Genomic DNA, 19151 nt, shown 5'->3' on the forward strand with positions numbered 1-19151 from the left:
TCCCCTAAACTTCCCTCCCTTAACTTTGTATATATGCCCTCTGGTGTTTGCTATTGGTGCCCTGGGAAACAGGTACTGGCTATCCACCCTATCTATGCCTCTCATAATCTTGTGTCATCGGGGGAGTCAGGATATCTGCAGCTGTGTGCCTAGAGACCTGGGATCTTTGTGAGCTTCAAGCGCACAGCTCAAAAAAAGCAACATAACAGACTTCTAACACTGTAAACCAGTGAGTTGTTTGTTATGTCTCCCCACTCACTGGGAAAATGGAGACACCTCTTTCTCCCTTGTTAGGGGGGGAGAGAGAGAGAGAGAGAGAGAGGGGGGGGGGAGAGGGGGAGGGGGAGGGGGAGGGGGAGGGGGAGGGGGAGGGAGGGGGGGAGAGAGGGGGGGAGAGAGGGGGGGAGAGAGGGGGGGAGAGAGGGGGGGAGAGAGGGGGGGAGAGAGGGGGGGAGAGAGGGGGGGAGAGAGGGGGGGAGAGAGGGGGGGAGAGAGGGGGGGAGAGAGGGGGGGAGAGAGGGGGGGAGAGAGGGGGGGAGAGAGAGGGGAGAGAGAGGGGAGAGAGAGGGGAGAGAGAGGGGAGAGAGAGAGAGAGAGAGAGAGAGAGAGAGAGAGAGAGAGAGAGAGAGAGAGAGAGAGAGAGAGAGAGAGAGAGAGAACCTGCGGTATGTCGAATGCTGGGTGAAACGCGAAGTCTTTGGGGTAACTGCAAATCTGTGTCTTTGGTATTGCTTTGCTCACACTTGAGTGCTCGGTGGTGGTGTCAATACATTTTTTTGCTGGTGGGGGGAGGGGGGATTGTTGCTGCCGCATATGCACAGGAGGGGAGAGTTGGGGGGGGTACACTGGGGTTCTAACATTTAACTGTCATTCATTCCTTGGGGCACTCCTCGGTTTTTGTGGATGGTTGCGAAGATAAAGCATTTCAGGATACATACTGTATACATTTCTCTAACATTAAATAGTACCTTTGAACCTTAAGGTGTTGAATTGTTATGGGTAGAGCTAAGAAACTGCAAGGTTAAAAGACTCTGATGGGAGTTGTATACAGACCTCTGAACAGTAGCAAAGATGACAACAGAGATAGAAACACCTGTCAAAAGGACAATGTTACAATAGTCATTTCAATATGCACATAGATTGTGAAAAGCAGGTTGGGGCAGGATCCCAAGAGGGAGAACTTCTGGAATGCCAATGAGACCAGATTATGGACTTCAGGAAACACAAACCGAAGGTCCATGAGCCAGTACTCATCGGAGGAGCAAAGGTGGAGAGGGTCAGTGACTTTAAATTCCTCGGCGTCACCATCTCAGAGAATCTGTCCCAGACACATCATAAACATGTAATTGTGAAGAAAGCACAACAGCACCTCAGCTTCCTCAGGAGTCTGCGGAGATTCAGCATGTCATCAAAAACCTTGGCAAACTTCTATAGATGTGAAAAGTGTACTGACTGGCTGTATTACGGCCTAGCATGGGAACACCAATACCTCTGAGCAGAAAATTCTACAAAGGGTAGAATATTTGGCCCAACCATCACAGATAAAGCCCTCCCAATCACTGAGCACATCTACTTGAAACATTGCCAGAGAAAAGCAGCATACATCATCAGAGATCCTCACTACACAGGCCATGCTCTTTTCTCACTGCTGCCATCAGGTAGAAGGTACAGGTTCACCATCAGGTTCGAGAACAGTTACTACCCCTCAGCCATCAGGCTCCTGAACAAAAAGAAACAACTACATTCATTCTGTTTCAGGTGTTCCACAATTGATGGTCTCTTGTTATTTCATGCTCATTATTTATTGCTATTTTTTATATTTGCATTTACACAGTTTGTTGTCATTTATAGTTACTGTTCTAGATTTGCTAAGTATGCCTGCAGAAAATTGAATCTCAGGGTTGTATATGGTGACAAATGCAGAGAAACCACAGATGTCCGCAAGGAAAAAGGTTGCTCTTCCTTGGGTTGAAAAGAAAAATCACACTGGATTTAGACATCACTTGGGGGAGAAGTTATGGCCGTAACAAAACAAGCCCACTAAAATGTCAGATGTTGAATTTTCAGAGGCTGAGAAACCCGGAAATATGTAACGTCTTGCCCTTTTATGGGCTAAGCTTGTTTTGAACTAAACAATACCGTTTCTCTGTAGCCACCACCAATTTCTGGGTCAGTCATTATTGCCTTGAGCCACTCCTCCTTGTGCAGATTCTTAAATACAAACCATTAATTCACTGCAGATTGTTTCTGCTCCCTTGTAACTCTTAGTAAAAAAAACACTTCCAACTCTATAGCATCAATATTATATTAAGTTCTGCACATTCGCCAGTTCATCCTTTTAATTCCTAATTCTTCACCTTTTCTCCATGATCATGGCCAGATGGATACCTAAGTAACTATCCCTGATACTTCTAGTGATGCTGTTATAGCCGCAATTAGACTCTGCAGATTTCCTCTGAACCCCTCCCATGCTACCTCAGCTATTCAGTCATGGAGTTATATTGTATGGAAACTTGCCCTTTTGCACTGATTTGCCCATGCTGATTAGAGCTCTTTTTTGAACTAGCCCCATTTGCTAACGTTGTGCCAATAGCCACCTAAACCTTTCCAATCTCTCAACTTGCCCGTAAGTATTTTACACATTGTAAATTTACCTGTCTTTACCACTTCGAGAAACTCATTCCGCATGGTCACTAACCTGTGTGGGAAAACTCCTTTCTGGGATCTCCTTTAAATGTTACCCTTCACCTTATACTGTACCTATGTCATTGATGTAGTTGGCTGTTTACAATATTCTGCTGCTTTTTCTAATCCTGTGCAGTGGCCCCTCCATACTGAACAGTGGTACCACTAACTAGAATGCTCACCATGGTATATAGGTATACATTTTTAAGCATCTTTGAATGACATGGCAGTAGCCTCACAAGCATTAAAAATACCTTTAAATGACAATGTCTCAAAAAGGCAGCACCCATCATTAAGGACCCCCATCACCCAGGACTTGCCCTCTTCTCACTGAAACCATCAATGTGGAGATAGAGCAGTCTGAAGCCACACTCAACATTTCAGGAACAGCTTCTTCCCCTCCACCAGATTCTTGAATGAACAATGTACCCACAAACAACACCTCATATTTCCCCTTCTCTGCTTGCACTACTTTTTTTTCCCTGTAATTCAAATTTTTTTATTTATTCTTATTTTACAAAGTAGCACAGCATATCATAGAGCAGATACAGTACAGCATATTTACAAAGCCATCCCATGAATAATTTCATTATTATGTATTGCAATGTATTGCTTCCACAAAACAGCAAATTCCATGGCACATGCCAATGGTATTAAACCTGAATCTGTCTCTACTTTCAGCCTCCACAACCCTGAAAAGAACTATGACCACTCATGTTATCTACACCCCTCATGACTTTATATACCCCTCAACCTCCAATGATCCAGGGGAAAAAATTTTAAGACCGTCCTCATAACATGAACCTTCCCGGTCCTAGGAAAATCCTTGTGAATCTTTCCTGCACTCTCTCTAGCTTAATCTAGCAACAATGTGCACAAAATTCCAGATAGTTACAGGGATGTCCTGCAATGACACAAGATGATATCACAACTCTTGAATACATGCCCCATCAGGTGTGGACAAGTATTCCCCATAATCCTTTCACCGCCTCATCTACCTGTTTGGCCCTCTCTACAGCACTCCACAGGGCCCTGCCATTTACTCGAATGTGCTGCCCTCATTTGATTTGCCAAATTGCAACATGTTGCACTTGTTCAAGTTATATTCCATCTGCAATTGCTTTGCCCACTTTTCCGGTTGACCTAGATCTTGTTCTAACCTTAGACTACCTCCTTCACTGTCCACCTCACCAACAATGTTGACATCACCCACAAACTACACTCCGATCCAAACTGCTAACATACATGACAAAGAGCAATAGACCCAGCACCAATCCCTATGGAATTCTGTTGATCAGAGGCCTCCAATCTGAAAAACAATCTTTCACTACCATCCTGTTTCCTTCCACCATGCCAATTTTGTGTCCCGTTAGCTAGCTCACCTTGAATCTCTGTTCTCACCTTCCAGTTTAACCTTGCTAAAGTCTAAGTAGGCCACCTGCCCTCAATCTCTTCAAAAAAAAAACTCAAATGACTTACCAGTCCATCACAGTTGCTAATGGCCACGGTGGCTCCAGAGACATGGCTGATGCCCCCATTGTAGATACAGTTCCCATCCAGTGTCTCTATACGGTTCTGTCCATCTTCCTGCCACTCCACCACAGCTCCTGGGGCCAGCAACCGGCGGCTGGGCTCCAGTCTCAACTGCCAGTTCAAACCAAACACTGTGACATTGAAGAAGAGAGGGTGGGTCTTGACTTGAGCTTCCCCAGAAGATGCAGACCAGGACTCAGGACCACTCTGCCTTTTCCTCCGAGCTGCAGGGCCTGACACCAGGTGAGACACAAAGTGGCCCTGGGAGTCTGTTCTGAGTGGAGTCACTAGCCCATAGTCCTGACCCAGAGCACCAAACCTCTGCAAAAACTCTGCAATAAAAACCAAAAGACAAGAATTAGTAGATAGATTTCTTTGTCACAGTCATCCTTCTATGAAATTAACTCAGATCATTGCTTACTTCCTTCATTTTTAGTTCTTTTCATTGGGAGTGAAGAGCAAATCCAGTCTGACATGCTGGGCATTCCTCCTCCTGTGCAGTTCACATTCCCTCTTTCATTTGCCTGTTCTGTTTATACTTTCACTCTCCAACTGCTCCCACTTCCTCGTTCATCAGATAACCTTGTTTATCCCCAGGATCACTGACTTTATCCTGCAAGCCTCTTCCATCTTCCTCCCAATTCTGACAACCTGAAACATTGACTCTATTTCTGTCCCCACAGATGTGGCTTGACCTGTTTAGTATTTCCAGCATCTTCAGTCACTCCATCTCCACCAAGGAAAGATTCCTATCTTTCCATCCTGTCAAATGAGTCTCGCTCCCAGTCAGTCACTAAATGATAAACCAATGTCATCCTCCTTATTTGTTCAGCTTTTTATCTTCCAGGAGAAGGGGCAGTGAAATTACAACATACCCACCTCTGCTCTTAGTAACTTCGGATTCAGCCTGCAGGAATAAAAAAAAAGCAAAATATCAGACTTGTGAAGAAAAGCTGAGGCTTTGCATTGTTATATATTCAAGCTTCCCCATGAAATCAACCAGAAGTGTCTAAAGAGAGGAAATTGGTTAATGCAAATTTATGTGCTTTGAAATTAAGGTGTACAATTTATACAACTGGTTCACATAGTGATTAACACAACGCTTTATAATACAGGAGTTGTAAGGAGTTGGTACATTCTCCCTTGACTGTGTAGGTTTCCTCTGGGTGATCCAGCTTCCTTCAACAGTCCGGTTGGTCAGTTAATTGGTCATTGTAAATTGTCCCATGATTAGACTGGCATTAAATCGGCAGATCCCTGGGCGGTGTGGCTTGAAGGGCTAGAGGACCTGTTCCGTACTGTATTCCAATAATAATAATTAAAAAATAAACACACAACTCATGAAGTTTAATTAATGCAACATATGGTTATCATTTCAACACTAACCTATGCTAACAGAGCTGCCTGTCACACCAGTGCATATTGACAAGTTATAAATAACAGCATTGGTCCCAGCTAAGCCATCTGACTTGCTCTTGCTTCAAGAATTATAAATTACAGCACAGAAACAGGTCCTTTGGGCCATCTAGACCTTGCCAAACTACAATTCTGCCTAGTCCCATCAATCTGAACCCAGACCAAACCACTCCTATCCAAATTTCTCTTAAATGTTTAAATCGAACCTGCATCGACTAGTTCAGCTGGCAGCTCATTCCACTCTCAAATCTGAGTGAAGAAGTTCCCCCTTGTGTTCCCCTTAAATATTTCATCTTTCACCCTCACCAATGACCTCTGCTTCTAGTGTCACCCAACCTCAGTGGGAAAAGTCAGCTTGCATTTACCCTATCTATACTGCTCAGGTCAGTGTGCCAAAAGCTTTCTTATCCACCTGTGACACCACTTTCTATGAATTATGGACCTGTATTCCCAGGTCCTTTTATTCTACCACACTCCTCAGTGCCCCACCGTTCACTGTGCAAGTCCTACCCTCGTTAGTCCTCCCTTAGTCCAATTCTCCACACTTGTCTGCATTAAATTCCATCTTCAGCCCATTCTTCCCATTATAGAAATCATTCCATAAGTTTTTTTTTAAAGCCTGACAGAGTATGACTGATACAAATGAGAGTGTTGATGCTGGAAGTGAGAGAAAAAAAATAGACAAAATGCTGCAAGAACTCTGGATCAATCAGCACCAATGGTTTCACAAAAGGTGAAAACTCATGGTTCAGCTTGAGACCCTACATCAGGACATGGCGGAACAAAGACAGTGAAAACTCTTCTATGTGGTTAATGGAGTAGTTCAATGAGTACCTGCTAAATCTCCTTCACCACTGAGAAAGTAAAGGTGGCTTGGACCCTCTAACCACCATCAACTGAAAGGGTGTATCAGCTCACCATCTTTTTTTTTTAAAAAAAACAGGCCAGTGAGGGATAGGCAATGAATGGACCTTTTTCCACAACACAAATAAAAGGCAGCAATACTACCAAATGTTTAATGGCCTCAGCCAAGGTCAATGATATCATCAAATCCCACCTGTCAGAAACTGCTTCACCAGCCTACTTGATAACCAACAATGAATTATCAAGAAACATTAGAGTTAGAGTTGTGGGGATAACGATGGCAACCCAGCTCCATCCTTACAAATAACACTGCACAGAAACTGAAGCCATTGACAAATCATACAATGCCCTATTAAGGACTAAGAGCTCACCAATGAAATGCTCCTCAAACATACATATAGAAAACATGTCTAGAAGCCATGGACCTCTTCCACAGACCCTTCCTCCTTGTGAGACCTCAGCCTACACCCAAACACCATCATGCAAGAGCAACAACAACACACTTCATCAATGGACTATTTAAGCCAAAGAGCATTGTCTGTTCCATATATCCGCCAGCATAGCAATCTCTGTAAAATGCTCTTCCTCCAAAGATCTAACAGTTTTCTTTCAAAAACGTACACTCCAGCTCATAATAAACAATACAACCCAAGTGGTGGGGTAAGGGGCAGCTGTGAGCACTTCAACAGCAAACTTCTCCATGCAAGATGAACAATGCCAAATAACAACTTTGCATACCTCTGAAATGTATGAAAGACACACACACACACACACACACACACACACACCATATAAACCTGACTCCTAAGGCTAATTATAAACATTTTATCCTTCTGACAAAAGTTGCAACCAGTAGTCCAATTTAGCCCCTACAAATTCACAATCTAACCAGCAAGATTGTTAATATGAAGACCTCTGCACATTTTCCTCAAAACACAGGAAAAAAACAAAAATTTGGCTGTGAGGTTGTGGATGGATCCTTAACTTAAATATGCAAGAGCACAGTAACTTTTCCCAGAAACACCACAGAGAACAAAGTCTATTAGAATGAATTCCCTTCAAATAAGGAGTAGCCCATCTTGACTTGGAGCATGCCAGATCATCGCTCCTCTCATCACCTGTTCTAGCATCTAGTTGTGGTTCAGTGACCAACCTCAGCAGAATTCTCAGTGCAATGAGAATTCCACAGTTCTTTATAAACATCCTCTTGTTCTTGACTCCTTTACCACTGTTGCCAGCACCTCTCGAATCTATTAACTGATTAAATTAAATCAGCTTGAACACCCCAATTGGAACATCAGCCTGGAGCAACAATATGTTGGGGAACTCAGTTTGTCTTCCACACCTGCTTTTTTCACTCTTTCTTTGTGATATATCTGCAACTCATCGAAACACAATGTTTCCTTTAGGATGTGCAGCCTCTTGCTATGTTCCATTGGTGCATCTACTTACTGTGCGAATGAGTCCATTAACTGGATATGATGGTTGAAGCTTAGGCTCCGCTCAGACCGAACTTTACCACATTTAGCCAAAGAAAACACATTTACCTTTCAAAGTTGTTGATGACCTCAAATCTCCTTTTGAACTCCACCTGCTCCAGTTCTTCCAACTCACTTCAGCTACAAAAATTCTTTACTGACAACACCACAACAGCCAATGAGATAGATAGAGGTGGGCGGCCTGTCTGCTTCCAGAAAATCTGTCACAGGAGCTGTACAGCCTTCTGCCCCCAACAACACAACTTCCTGTGCCGTCTAACTTCAGTTTCATCGACAAATTTAGGTTTTAAAAAAATCGAGTATATCCGCAATTCTCCTGCCATTTATGAATACAATTAAGTGCCGAGGGCACCAGTAATTACATCCTCACCTTCTGTGTCTCGAACAAAACAAAATCAACACCCCGGGCCTTCCGTCCCTTTTCATTCCATCCGTCCTCTTGCGTGGGTCGTTAGTAAAACTCTTTCGGAACACCACATAATTAATTTCAACCCATGTTCCCACATTTTGCACTCCAGTTAGGCTGCCTGAAACACCTCAAAACCGGTGCACTCCGAAATGTTTTACCGCACGCTTTAGAACATTTAAACCGCCATCCTTAGTGTTTCAGAATTCTTCAAATGCGATACAGAAAAATGCCAGAAAACCAGAATAGAAACGCTTCCTAAATTAATCTAGGCTCCCAGAACTCTCCGTTTTGTCATCCATGAAATAAATCTGCACGAAATATCCGAGAAAATATTAAATTGTCACTGAGTCCACAACTCAAAGATCCTGTAAGAAGTGATTAACTTACACGCACCGCTGCAGTTAAAGTCCACACAAAGATCCTGTAAGAAGTGATTAACTTACACACACCGCTGCAGTTAAAGTCCACACGAGTATCCCAGTTACCAGCCATAGTGACAGAAGAACCATCGCCGATCCCTGGAACCTTTAACTGTGGACGTCTCGGGAGAAAGCGATCCCTGGGGGTAGTATGACTGCGGCTCTCGAGTTGGTGTGTGAGGAGCTGGCAACCTCGAAGGGAGTGGAGAAAGCGTGCCCCACATATACTGACTCCTGCCCCCGGTCCCGGGTAATAAACTGCAAGTAGCTTGACGTCACCGCCTCCAGTGTAACCGCATGCCTACACCGAGCTGCAGAGACAAACTTTATTCAGAGACGCTCGATACGGATCGCTGGCTGCATTCGGGAAGATCCACCCCCACCCTTGTCAACTAGGAACGTTCTCAGAATAAAAACTTAACGTTCAGCAAATCGTGACAAAACAGACTGAAGCAACAACTATGATGGGGATTGCAACATTTACATCGTACCATCCACGACTTCAGAAAGTCCCAAAGCATTTTATAGAGGAGGTATAGTCGCAAAAGTTAACGGTTACAAGTATAGAAACAGGACTGAGTAATAACCTGAGGTGTGATCAGAGAACGATAGCGTTGTAAATTGCTGGAAATTCTGAGGAGAACTCCGAACATTTTTACTTCTATTTTTGGCTCCAATTTAACACTTTCTTGGAGATCTCATGGGCTTTTATGATTTTGACCAGCTGATCAGGTTGGACCTTGTGAAAAGTCTTGCTGAATCCTGACAACATGAAACATATAGTGTGTATCACTCACTTCTATTTCCAACAACTTTACTCGTTTGAGGCATTGCCTTTTGAAATGCAGCATTAAACAGGGGTCACTCTGCTCTTTCAATAGAAAATAAAACATCGCAGCACACTACAGGCCCTTCGGCCCACGATGTTGTGCTGAACCACTCTGACACTTCACTCCTGCATAGTGCCGATCTAGAGTTTCTTAAATGCCCACAATTTATCTGTTACACAACCACTCCTGGTGCCAATATCTGTGCCAACCATGATGCCATCTAGCTGTACAGGATCTCTATCCACCCATTTGTTCATTTGCCCATCTAACTGCCTCGTAGACAATGTTATTATATCGGATTCCACCACTTCCCCTGAAAATACATTCCAGGCACCTCTCACTTCCTGTGTAAAATTTCAACTAGTAAATCTTTCTTTAACATTAAAGTTATGTCCTGTAGTGTTTAATTTTTCTACCTTACAAAAAGACTATCTATTCTATTCATCCACTCATAATTTTATATACTTTAATCAGGTTAACCGATGCACTGAGTTTGTCAAACCCCTCCTTGTAACTAATACTGTCTAATCCAGGTAACATAGAGGTGAACTTCTTTTGCACCCTCTCAACATACTTTTCTATCCTTCTTGTAATGCTGCAACTGGTATGCAATGTTGAATTCTTCACTTTTTGTAATATATATTTAGATTTAAAAGCAGGAAGCGTGATAAAGAATTTTGCAGACTGAGTATGAAAACTTTAGCTTGTGGAAAGATAAAACTTTAGCTCGCTTCCCTTCATATTTCATCTATTCACTCCATATGGTTTTTTCATTGCCTTCTGTGGGTTTTTAAAAGCTTCCCAATCCTCTAACTTCCCACTAATATTTTCTTTACTATATTCCTTCTCTTTGGCTTTTATGTTGGCTTTGACTTCCCTTGTCATCCATGGTTGCATCAACCTGCCTTTAGAATACTTCTTCCTTCCACGTGTACCTATCCTGCATCTTCTGAATTGCTCCCAGAATTTCCAGCCTCTATTGTTCTGCCACCATCCCTTCTAGTGTCACCTTCTTGTCAACTTTGGCCAGATCTTTTCTCAGGCCTTTGTAATTCCCTTTACTCCACTGTAACATCTGACTTTAGCTTCTTGCTCTCAAACTGCAAACTGTCTTCTCAGAGTTCCTTTACCTTAAGCTCCCTAATCAAATCTGGTTCATTACACAACACCCAATCCAGAACAGCTGAACCCCTAGTGGGCTCCACTGCAAGCTGCTCGAAAAATCTGCAAGTTTTCTTTCTTGGGATCCAAAATTAACACCAACTTGCTTTTTCCAATCTACCTCCATATTGAAATCCTCCATGACTCTTGATATGCATTTTCTATCTCCTGTTGTAATTTATTGTCCCACATCTTGGTTAGTGTTCAGAGGCCAATATATAACTCCCATTAGGGTCTTTTTACCCTTGCAGTTCCTTAATTCTACCCACAACGATTCTACATCTTCTGATCCTTTGTCAGTTCTTTCTAAGGATTTGATTTCATTTTTCACAACAGAGCCACACCACCCCTCTGCCTAACTGCATGTTCTTTCAATACAAGGAGTATCCTCGGATGTTAAAGCTCCCAACTACAATTTTTTTTTCTGTCACGGCTCAGTGATGGCCACACATCATACTTGCCAATTTCTAACTGTACTGCAAGATCATCTACATTAATTTGTATACTACATGCATTCAAATATAAAATGTTCAGTCCGGTATTCATCACTCTTTTTGATATTGACCCCCTGTTACACTGCAACACATCCCACTGACTGAAATGTTGCCTTGTCATCTGCCTGTCCTTCCTGACAGTCGCACTACACACTGCTTCTGCTTGTAAACCAACTACCCCATCCTCAGCCCTGTCACTCAGTTTCCCATCTCGCAACCAAATCAATTTAAAGCTTCACAACAGTTCTAGCAAGCCTGCTCGCAAAGATATAGGACCCCCTTTGTACAATAAAGGTGTGGTTGAACCAAAGAGAGAAGATTTATGAGCAGGTAGCCCTGATTGGAAAGCTGGGCCTACTGGGCCTGAATACCTCCCTCTGCAACTGGATTCTAGACTTCCTGACTGGGAGACCTCAGTCAGTCCAGATCGGGAGCAGCATCTCCAACACCATCACACTGAGCACCGGAGCCCCCCAGCGCTGTGTGCTCAGTCCACTGCTGTTCACTCTGCTGACCCACGACTGTGCTGCAACACACAGCTCGAACCATATCATCAAGTTCACTGATGACATGACCGTGGTGAGTCTCATCAGCAAGAACGACGAGTCAGCTTACAGAGAGGAGGTGCAGCAGCTAACGGACTGGTGCAGAGCCAACAACCTGTCTCTTAATGTGAACAAAACAAAAGAGATGGTTGTTGGCTTCAGGAGGGCACGGAGCGACCACTCCCCACTGAACCTCGACGGCTCCTCGGTAGAGATCGTGAACAGCACCAAATTTCTTGGTGTTCACCTGGCGGAGAATCTCACCTGGTCCCTCAACACCAGCTCCATAGCAAAGAAAGCCCAGCAGCATCTCTACTTTCTACGAAGGCTGAGGAAAGTCCATCTCCTACCCCCCATCCTCATTACATTCTACAGGGGTTGTATTGAGAGCATCCTGAGCAGCTGCATCACTGCCTGGTTTGGAAATTGCACCATCTCGGATCACAAGACCCTGCAGTGGATAGTGAGGTCAACTGAGAAGATCATCGGGGTCTCTCTTCCCGCCATCATGGACATTTACACTACACGCTGCATCCAGAAAGCAAACAGCATTATGAAGGACCCACGCACCCCTCATACAATCTCTTCTCCCTCCTGCCATCTGGGAAAAGGCACCGCAACATTCAGGCTGTCACAACCAGACTATGTAATAGTTTCTTCCCCCAAGCTATCAGATCCTCAATACCCAGAGCCTGGGCCGACATCTTACTGCCCTATTGTCCTGTTTATAATTTATTGTAATACCTCCACTGTTTTGTGCACTTTATGCAGTCCTGAGTAGGTCTGTAGTCTAGTGTAGTTGTTGTGTGTTTTTTTCTCTGTGTTTTTTACGTAGTTCAGTTTAGTTTTTGTACTGTGGCATGTAACACCATGGTCCTGAAAAACGTTGTCTCATTTTTACTATGTACTGTACCAGCAGTTATGGTCAAAATGACAATAAAAGTCACTTGACTTGACTTGACTTGGCTGAAGAATTGTAGCTTTGAAAAAGTTTAATAAGCTAGGGACAAGCCAAATGGCAAAGATTTAAGATCATTGGTAGAAAGATTTGATTGGAACTTTCTTAAGTCAAGAATCTAGATGAGGTGGGATTTCTTCAGTGCACTCCAAGTAATTCTTGGAACAGTATATGGAGTGTCCAACTACAGAACATATACTGTTTGGGAAACAAGGCAGCCCAAGTGAAACACGTGATGGTGAGTGAACATTTTGTTAATAGTGACCACAAGTCACCATGATTTAAGGATAAAATTGGATCCTGCCGTAAGGTACTAAATTGGGGAAAAAACAAATTGCAACAAGGTCTGACAAGAGTGTAAGGGTGTCAATTGGGAGCAGTTGCTGTTTGACAAGTCTAAAGCTGATAGAAAAGATGTATATACATTTTGAAAGGCATAGCCTGCTTAGGGACAGTCAGCACTGGCTGTGCAGGCCATGTCGTGTGATTTTTTTGAGAAGTTGACAAGGGAGGTTCGTGAGGGTAAGGCAATGAACATTATCTACCTGGACTTCAGTAAGGCATTGGATAAAGTCCCTCACGGTAGGTTGATTCAGAAGCAAATGATGTGTGAGATTCAGCGTAAATTGCAAGTTTCAGTTCAGAACTTGGGTATCCAGAGAACACAGAGTAGAAGTTCTTTATTCTGGCTGGAGATCTGTGACCAGTGGTGTTGAAGACGACAGTATGTAAGTCATTCTGCAGCAGAGTAAAACTTGAGTCGTATAACACATGTTTCGATCAGCCCCTCCCATTATAGGAAGGATATGGAGACTGTGCAGAGAGGGCAGGAGCTGTTTACCAGAATGGTGCCTGGATTAGTGAGTATGAACTATAAGGAATGGTTGTACAAACTCGGAATGTTCTCCCTAGAGTGCCAGAGGCTGAGGGGAGACCTGATAAATGCTTTTAAAATTATGAGAGGCATAGACAGTCAGAATCTTTTTTAAAGATTCAAAGTAAAGAAGGTATGAATTATACAATCTTGAGATTTTGTTGCTTACAGGTAGCCTCAAAGCAAGAAACCCGAAAGAATCCAAATTAAAAAAATAAAGCCCAACACCCGATGCACAAGAGAAAGACAAAACAACACAAATCATGCAAACAATTGAAGCAAACAGCAACATTCCAAACCAGATTGAGTCCTCAGATCCAAACCGCGAAGCAGCCTGGAGTAGGCCCAAAGCCTCACTTATCAGCTCATCAGATTAGCGGGTATGGAACACCGCAGTCTTCATAGCCTCAGCACCCTGGAGAGAGGAATGCACATCACGGAGAGCGAGTGAAATCAGCTCTTGCCTCCAATCTGGGCAGGTGTTAAATTGTCTAAAGAGCGTATCATGCCTCACACTAGGAACCAGCAACTATGAAGGGCTCGGGGCCTAGTGACTTACTCTGGACCCAGATTTCACTGCCTAGCCCAAAGCCACTCTCAAGCTCTTCAAATTCTTGCTCTTGCTCTTAAAAACAAGGATGTAATGTTGAGACTTTATAAAGCACTGATGAGGCCTCATTTGCAGTATTGTGAACAGATTTGGACCCCTAATCTGAGAAAGGATGTGCTGAAACTGGGGAGGGTTCAAAGGAGGTTCACAAAAACAATTCCAGGATTGAATGGCTTGTCGTATGGAGAGACTTTGATGGCTATGGGCCTGTATTCAGAAGAATGTATTTTCAGAAGAATGAGGGGTGACCTCATTGAAACCTATCAAATGGTGAAAGGCCTTGATAGATAGAGTGGTGATCTAGATGATAACATGTACTTACAGAGTGGTGATCTAGATGACGATGTGTTCTCACAAAATGGTAATCTAGACAATGTGTGCTTACAGAGTGGTGATCTAGATGATGTGTACTCTCAGAGTGGTGATCTAGATGACGATGTGTACTCTCAGAGCAGTGATCTAGACGACGATGTGTACTCTCAGAGCGGTGATCTAGACGACGATGTGTACTCTCAGAGCGGTGATCTAGACTTTGTGCTTACAGAGCAGTGATCTAGACGACGATGTGTACTCTCAGAGTGGTGATCTAGACGACGATGTGTACTCTCAGAGCGGTGATCTAGACTTTGTGTGCTTACAGAGCAGTGATCTAGACGACGATGTGTACTCTCAGAGCGGTGATCTAGATGACGATGTGTACTCTCAGAGCGGTGATCTAGATGATGTGTACTCTCAGAGTGGTGATTGAGACGATATGTACTTACAGACCAGTGATCCAGACAACAACGTGTACTCACAGAGTGGTGATCTAGACGACAATGTGCACTCACAGAGCTGTGATCTAGAAGACGATGTGTACTCACAGAGCAGTGATCTAGATGTCGATATGTACTTACAGACCAGTGATCTAGACAACAATGTGCACTTACAGAGTGGTGATCTAGACAACGATGTGTACTCTCAGAGTGGTGATCTAGACTTTGTGTGCTTACAGAGCGGTGATCTAGATGGCATGTACTCTCAGAACCGTGATCTAGATGGCGTGTACTCTCAGAGCAGTGATCTAGACTTTGTGTACTTACAGAGCCGTGACCTAGATGGTGTGTACTCTCAGAGCGGTGATCTAAATGGTGTGTACTCTCAGAGCCGTGATCTAGATGGTGTGTACTCTCAGAGCCGTGATCTAGATGGCGTGTACTCACAGACTAGTGATCTAGATGGCGTGTACTCACAGACTAGTGATCTAGATGATAACGTGTACTCACAGAGCTGTAATCTAGATAATGACATGTACTCAAAGAGCCGTGATCTAGACAATGATGTGTACTTACAGAGCGGTGATCTAGACGACATGTACTGACAGAATGATGATCTAAACGATGACGTGTACTCTCAGAGTGGTGATCTAGATAATGACATGTACTTATAGAACGATGATCTAGATGTTAATGTGTATTTACAGACCAGTGATCTAGACTTTGTGTACTCACAGAGCAGTGATCTAGATGACAATGTGTACTTACAGAGTGGTGATCTAGATGACGACATGTACTGACAGAGTGGTGATCCAGACAATAAAGTGTACTCACAGAGCTGTAATCTAGATAATGACATGTACTCACAGAGCCATGATCTAGACGACGATGTGTACTCTCAGAGCGGTGATCTAGACAACGTGTACTGACAGAGCGGTGATCTAGATGATGATAGATTGAGTGCAAGAGATTAAGCAAAGTTCCTCATTTTCTGCTGGTGTTGGGGAAACAGCAGCATCCTTCAGTCAGGTAAGATTCCAGTGATACTCCCTTTCTTTGACAGTGCAACCCCCTTCAATGCTGGACTGAAATGTTAATCTGGTTTATATGCTATCTTTGGTGTGGAACTTGAACGCATGGTCTAATGGTACAGAGTGAGAGAACATAAAATAAGAAAGGATGTTGGCATCTGATTAAAACACAAACTTTCAAAAACATGGCTTGCATAAACACTTCTAATGGAGAATTTGATTGGGTATTAGGCAAGAGCAAAGGAGATGGCACTGGAAAGTCTGCAATTGTCTAAATAGTCCTCCTCTGTGCTGGAAGTTACCATAATTACCTGCATAAAATAATTACATACGTTTGAAAATTAGTCTGCCAAGCTTTCAGTTTTACTTATATTGTAGTGGATTCAGCATAATCTTTTACACATAATTCAGAATCAGGTTTATTGTCTCTGATATCTATTGTGAAATCAGCTGTTTAATGGCAGCAGGACATAAGTTACAAAAATAAGTAAATAGGGCAGAAGACCAATAATGAGACAGTGTTCTTGAGTTCATGGACTGTTCAGAAATCTGATGACAGAGGGGAAGAAGCTTTTCCAAAACCATTCAGTGTAGGCCTTCTGGTTTCTGTACCTCCCTCCAAATGGTGGTAAGGAGAAGAGATGATAAGGGTTCTTAATGACAGATGCTCCCTTCGTGAGGCACTGCTTCTTGAAGGTATCCTCAATGGTGGAGAGGGTTGCGATGGAGCTGGCTGAGTCTACAATCCTCCTCAGCTTATTGTAAATCTGTGTATTGGAGCCTCTGATACCAGACAGTCATGCAACTAGACAGAATGTTGCCATCATACATCTGCTGAAATTTTCCAGAGTCTTTAGTGATACACCAAATCTACTAAGTCTTGCTGATGTTGACTACAAGGTCATTGTTGCAACCAGCTGATCTATCTGACTCTTACACATCTCCTCTTTGCCATCTGAGAATCTGCCACAAAAAGTGGTGTCATTGGTGAATTTATGAATGGCATTTTAACTAATAAATTAGCATTGCAGGTGGTCCATTGGGAAGTTGCCAGCCAGATGTAATCAAGTTACCAACCCGACATATAAATAAGTAATTTACCAGCCAGAAATAATTGAGTTACCAACCAGATATAATTAATTATGTTACCAGCCAGATATGGGATTCAATAGTTAGGGCAACAGATAAAAGGTTCTGTGGAAGAGATCGAGAATCCTGGATGGTCTGTTGCCTCCCTGGTGCCAGGGTCCGCGATATCTCAGATTGAGTTCTCAGTATTCTGAAGAGGGAGGCTGGGCAGCCAGATGTTGTGGCCCATGTAGGGACCAATGACATGGGTAGGAAGAGTGAGGAGGTCCTGCAAAGAGAGTTTAGGGACTTAGGTGCAAAGTTGAAAGACAGGACCTCCAGGGTTGCAATCTCAAGATTGCTACCCATGCCACTTGCTAGTGAGGCTAGAAATAGGAAGATAATACAGCTAAGTACGTGGCTGAGGAGCTGGTGCAGGAGGGGGGGCTTCATGTTTCTGGACAATTGGGCCTTGTTCCAGGGAAGGTGGGACCTGTTCTGACGGGACGGGTTGCACCTGAACTGGAGGGGGACTAACATCCTTGCGGGAAGGTTTGCTACTGCTGCTCCGGGGGGTTTAAACTAGGTTTGCAGGGGGAGGGGAACCAGAGTGTTAGAGCAGATAGTGAGGTGGAGGAGAATAAAGTTCATGCGAGAGCTGCAAGTATAGTGCATGAAGTAAAGCCAGATCTAACATATAAAGAGGCTTTGAGGAAAGAGAAGCAGAATAAAGGGTGTAAAGGTAGTAAGGTAGAAGGGCTAAAGTGTGTGTACTTCAATGCAAGAAGCATCAGGAACAAAGGTGATGAACTGAGAGCTTGGATACATACATGGAATTATGATGTAGTGGCCATTACGGAGACTTGGCTGGCACCAGGGCAGGAATGGGTTCTCAATATTCCTGGATTTCAGTGCTTTAAAACAGATAGAGAGGTGGGAAAAGGGGAGGAGGGGTGGCATTACTGTTCAGGGATACTATTACAGCTGCAGAAAGGGTGGATAATGTAGCAGGATCCTCTTTTGAGTCAGTATGGGTAGAAGTCAGGAACAGGAAGGGAGCAGTTACTCTATTGGGAATATTCTATAGGCCCCCTGGTAGCAGCAGAGATACCGAGGAGCAGATTGGGAGGCAGATTTTGGAAAGGTGCAAAAATAACAGGGTTGTTATCATGGGTGACTTTAACTTCCCTAATATTGATTGGCACCTGATTAGTTCCAATGGTTCAGATGGGGCAGAGTTTGTTAAGTGCATCCAGGACGTATTCCTGTCACAGTATGTTGACGGGCCAACTAGGGGGAAATGCCATACTAGATCTAGTATTAGGTAATGAACCGGGTCAGGTCACAGATCTCTCAGTGAGTGAGCATTTGGGGGACAGTGAGCACCGCTCCCTGGCCTTTAGCATTATCATGGAAAAGGATAGAATCAGAAAGGACAGGAAACATTTTTATTGGGGAAGGGCAAATCATGAGGCTATAAGGCTAGAACTTGCGGGTGTGCATTAGGATGATGTTTTTGCAGGGAAGTGTACTATGGACATGTGGTCGATGTTTAGGGATCTCTTGCAGGATGTTAGGGATAAATTTGTCCCGGTGAGGAAGATAAAGAATGGTAGGGTCAAGGAACCATGGGTGACAAGTGATGTGGAGAATCTCGTCAGATGGAAGAAGGCAGCATACATGAGGTTTAGGAAGCAAAGATCAGATGGGTCTATTGAGGAATATAGGGTAGCAAGAAAGGAGCTTAAGAAGAGGCTGAGAAGAGCAAGAAGGGGGCATGATGCAGCTCTATAAAACTCTGGTTAGGCCACACTTGGAATACTGTGTCCAGTTCTGGTCGCCTCACTATCGGAAGGATGTGGAAGCATTGGAAAGGGTACAGAGGATATTTACTAGGATGCTGCCTGGTTTAGAGTGTATGGATTATGATCAGATTAAGGGAGCTAGGGCTTTACTGTCTGGAGAGAAGGAGGATGAGAGGAGACATGATAGAGGTATAA

At 43.6% G+C, this 19151-nt stretch overlaps 1 protein-coding gene across 10 annotated transcripts in view; it reads right to left on the bottom strand.

The window, feature by feature from the left end:
* LOC140713961 (A disintegrin and metalloproteinase with thrombospondin motifs 3-like) overlaps positions 1-9179 on the bottom strand; it is a 420377-nt gene extending 411198 nt beyond the window's left edge. For 2 of the 10 annotated variants that reach the window (XM_073024666.1, XM_073024669.1), the window contains exons 1-3: positions 8794-9168; positions 5098-5125; positions 4165-4550 (exon numbers count right to left, since the gene is read on the bottom strand). In XM_073024666.1, coding sequence (XP_072880767.1) covers positions 4165-4550; positions 5098-5125; positions 8794-8898 — 519 coding nt within the window. In that variant the 5' untranslated portion in view covers positions 8899-9168. Of the gene's footprint in view, positions 1-4164; positions 4551-5097; positions 5126-8793 lie in introns of all 10 variants that reach the window. The other 8 variants (XM_073024672.1, XM_073024677.1, XR_012095817.1 and 5 more) reach the window with 7 other exon arrangements.
* Positions 9180-19151: the final 9972 nt, after the last annotated feature.

The sequence above is a fragment of the Hemitrygon akajei genome, chromosome 2, assembly GCF_048418815.1.
Source record: "Hemitrygon akajei chromosome 2, sHemAka1.3, whole genome shotgun sequence".
In the NCBI taxonomy this organism is placed as follows: Eukaryota; Metazoa; Chordata; class Chondrichthyes; order Myliobatiformes; family Dasyatidae; genus Hemitrygon; species Hemitrygon akajei.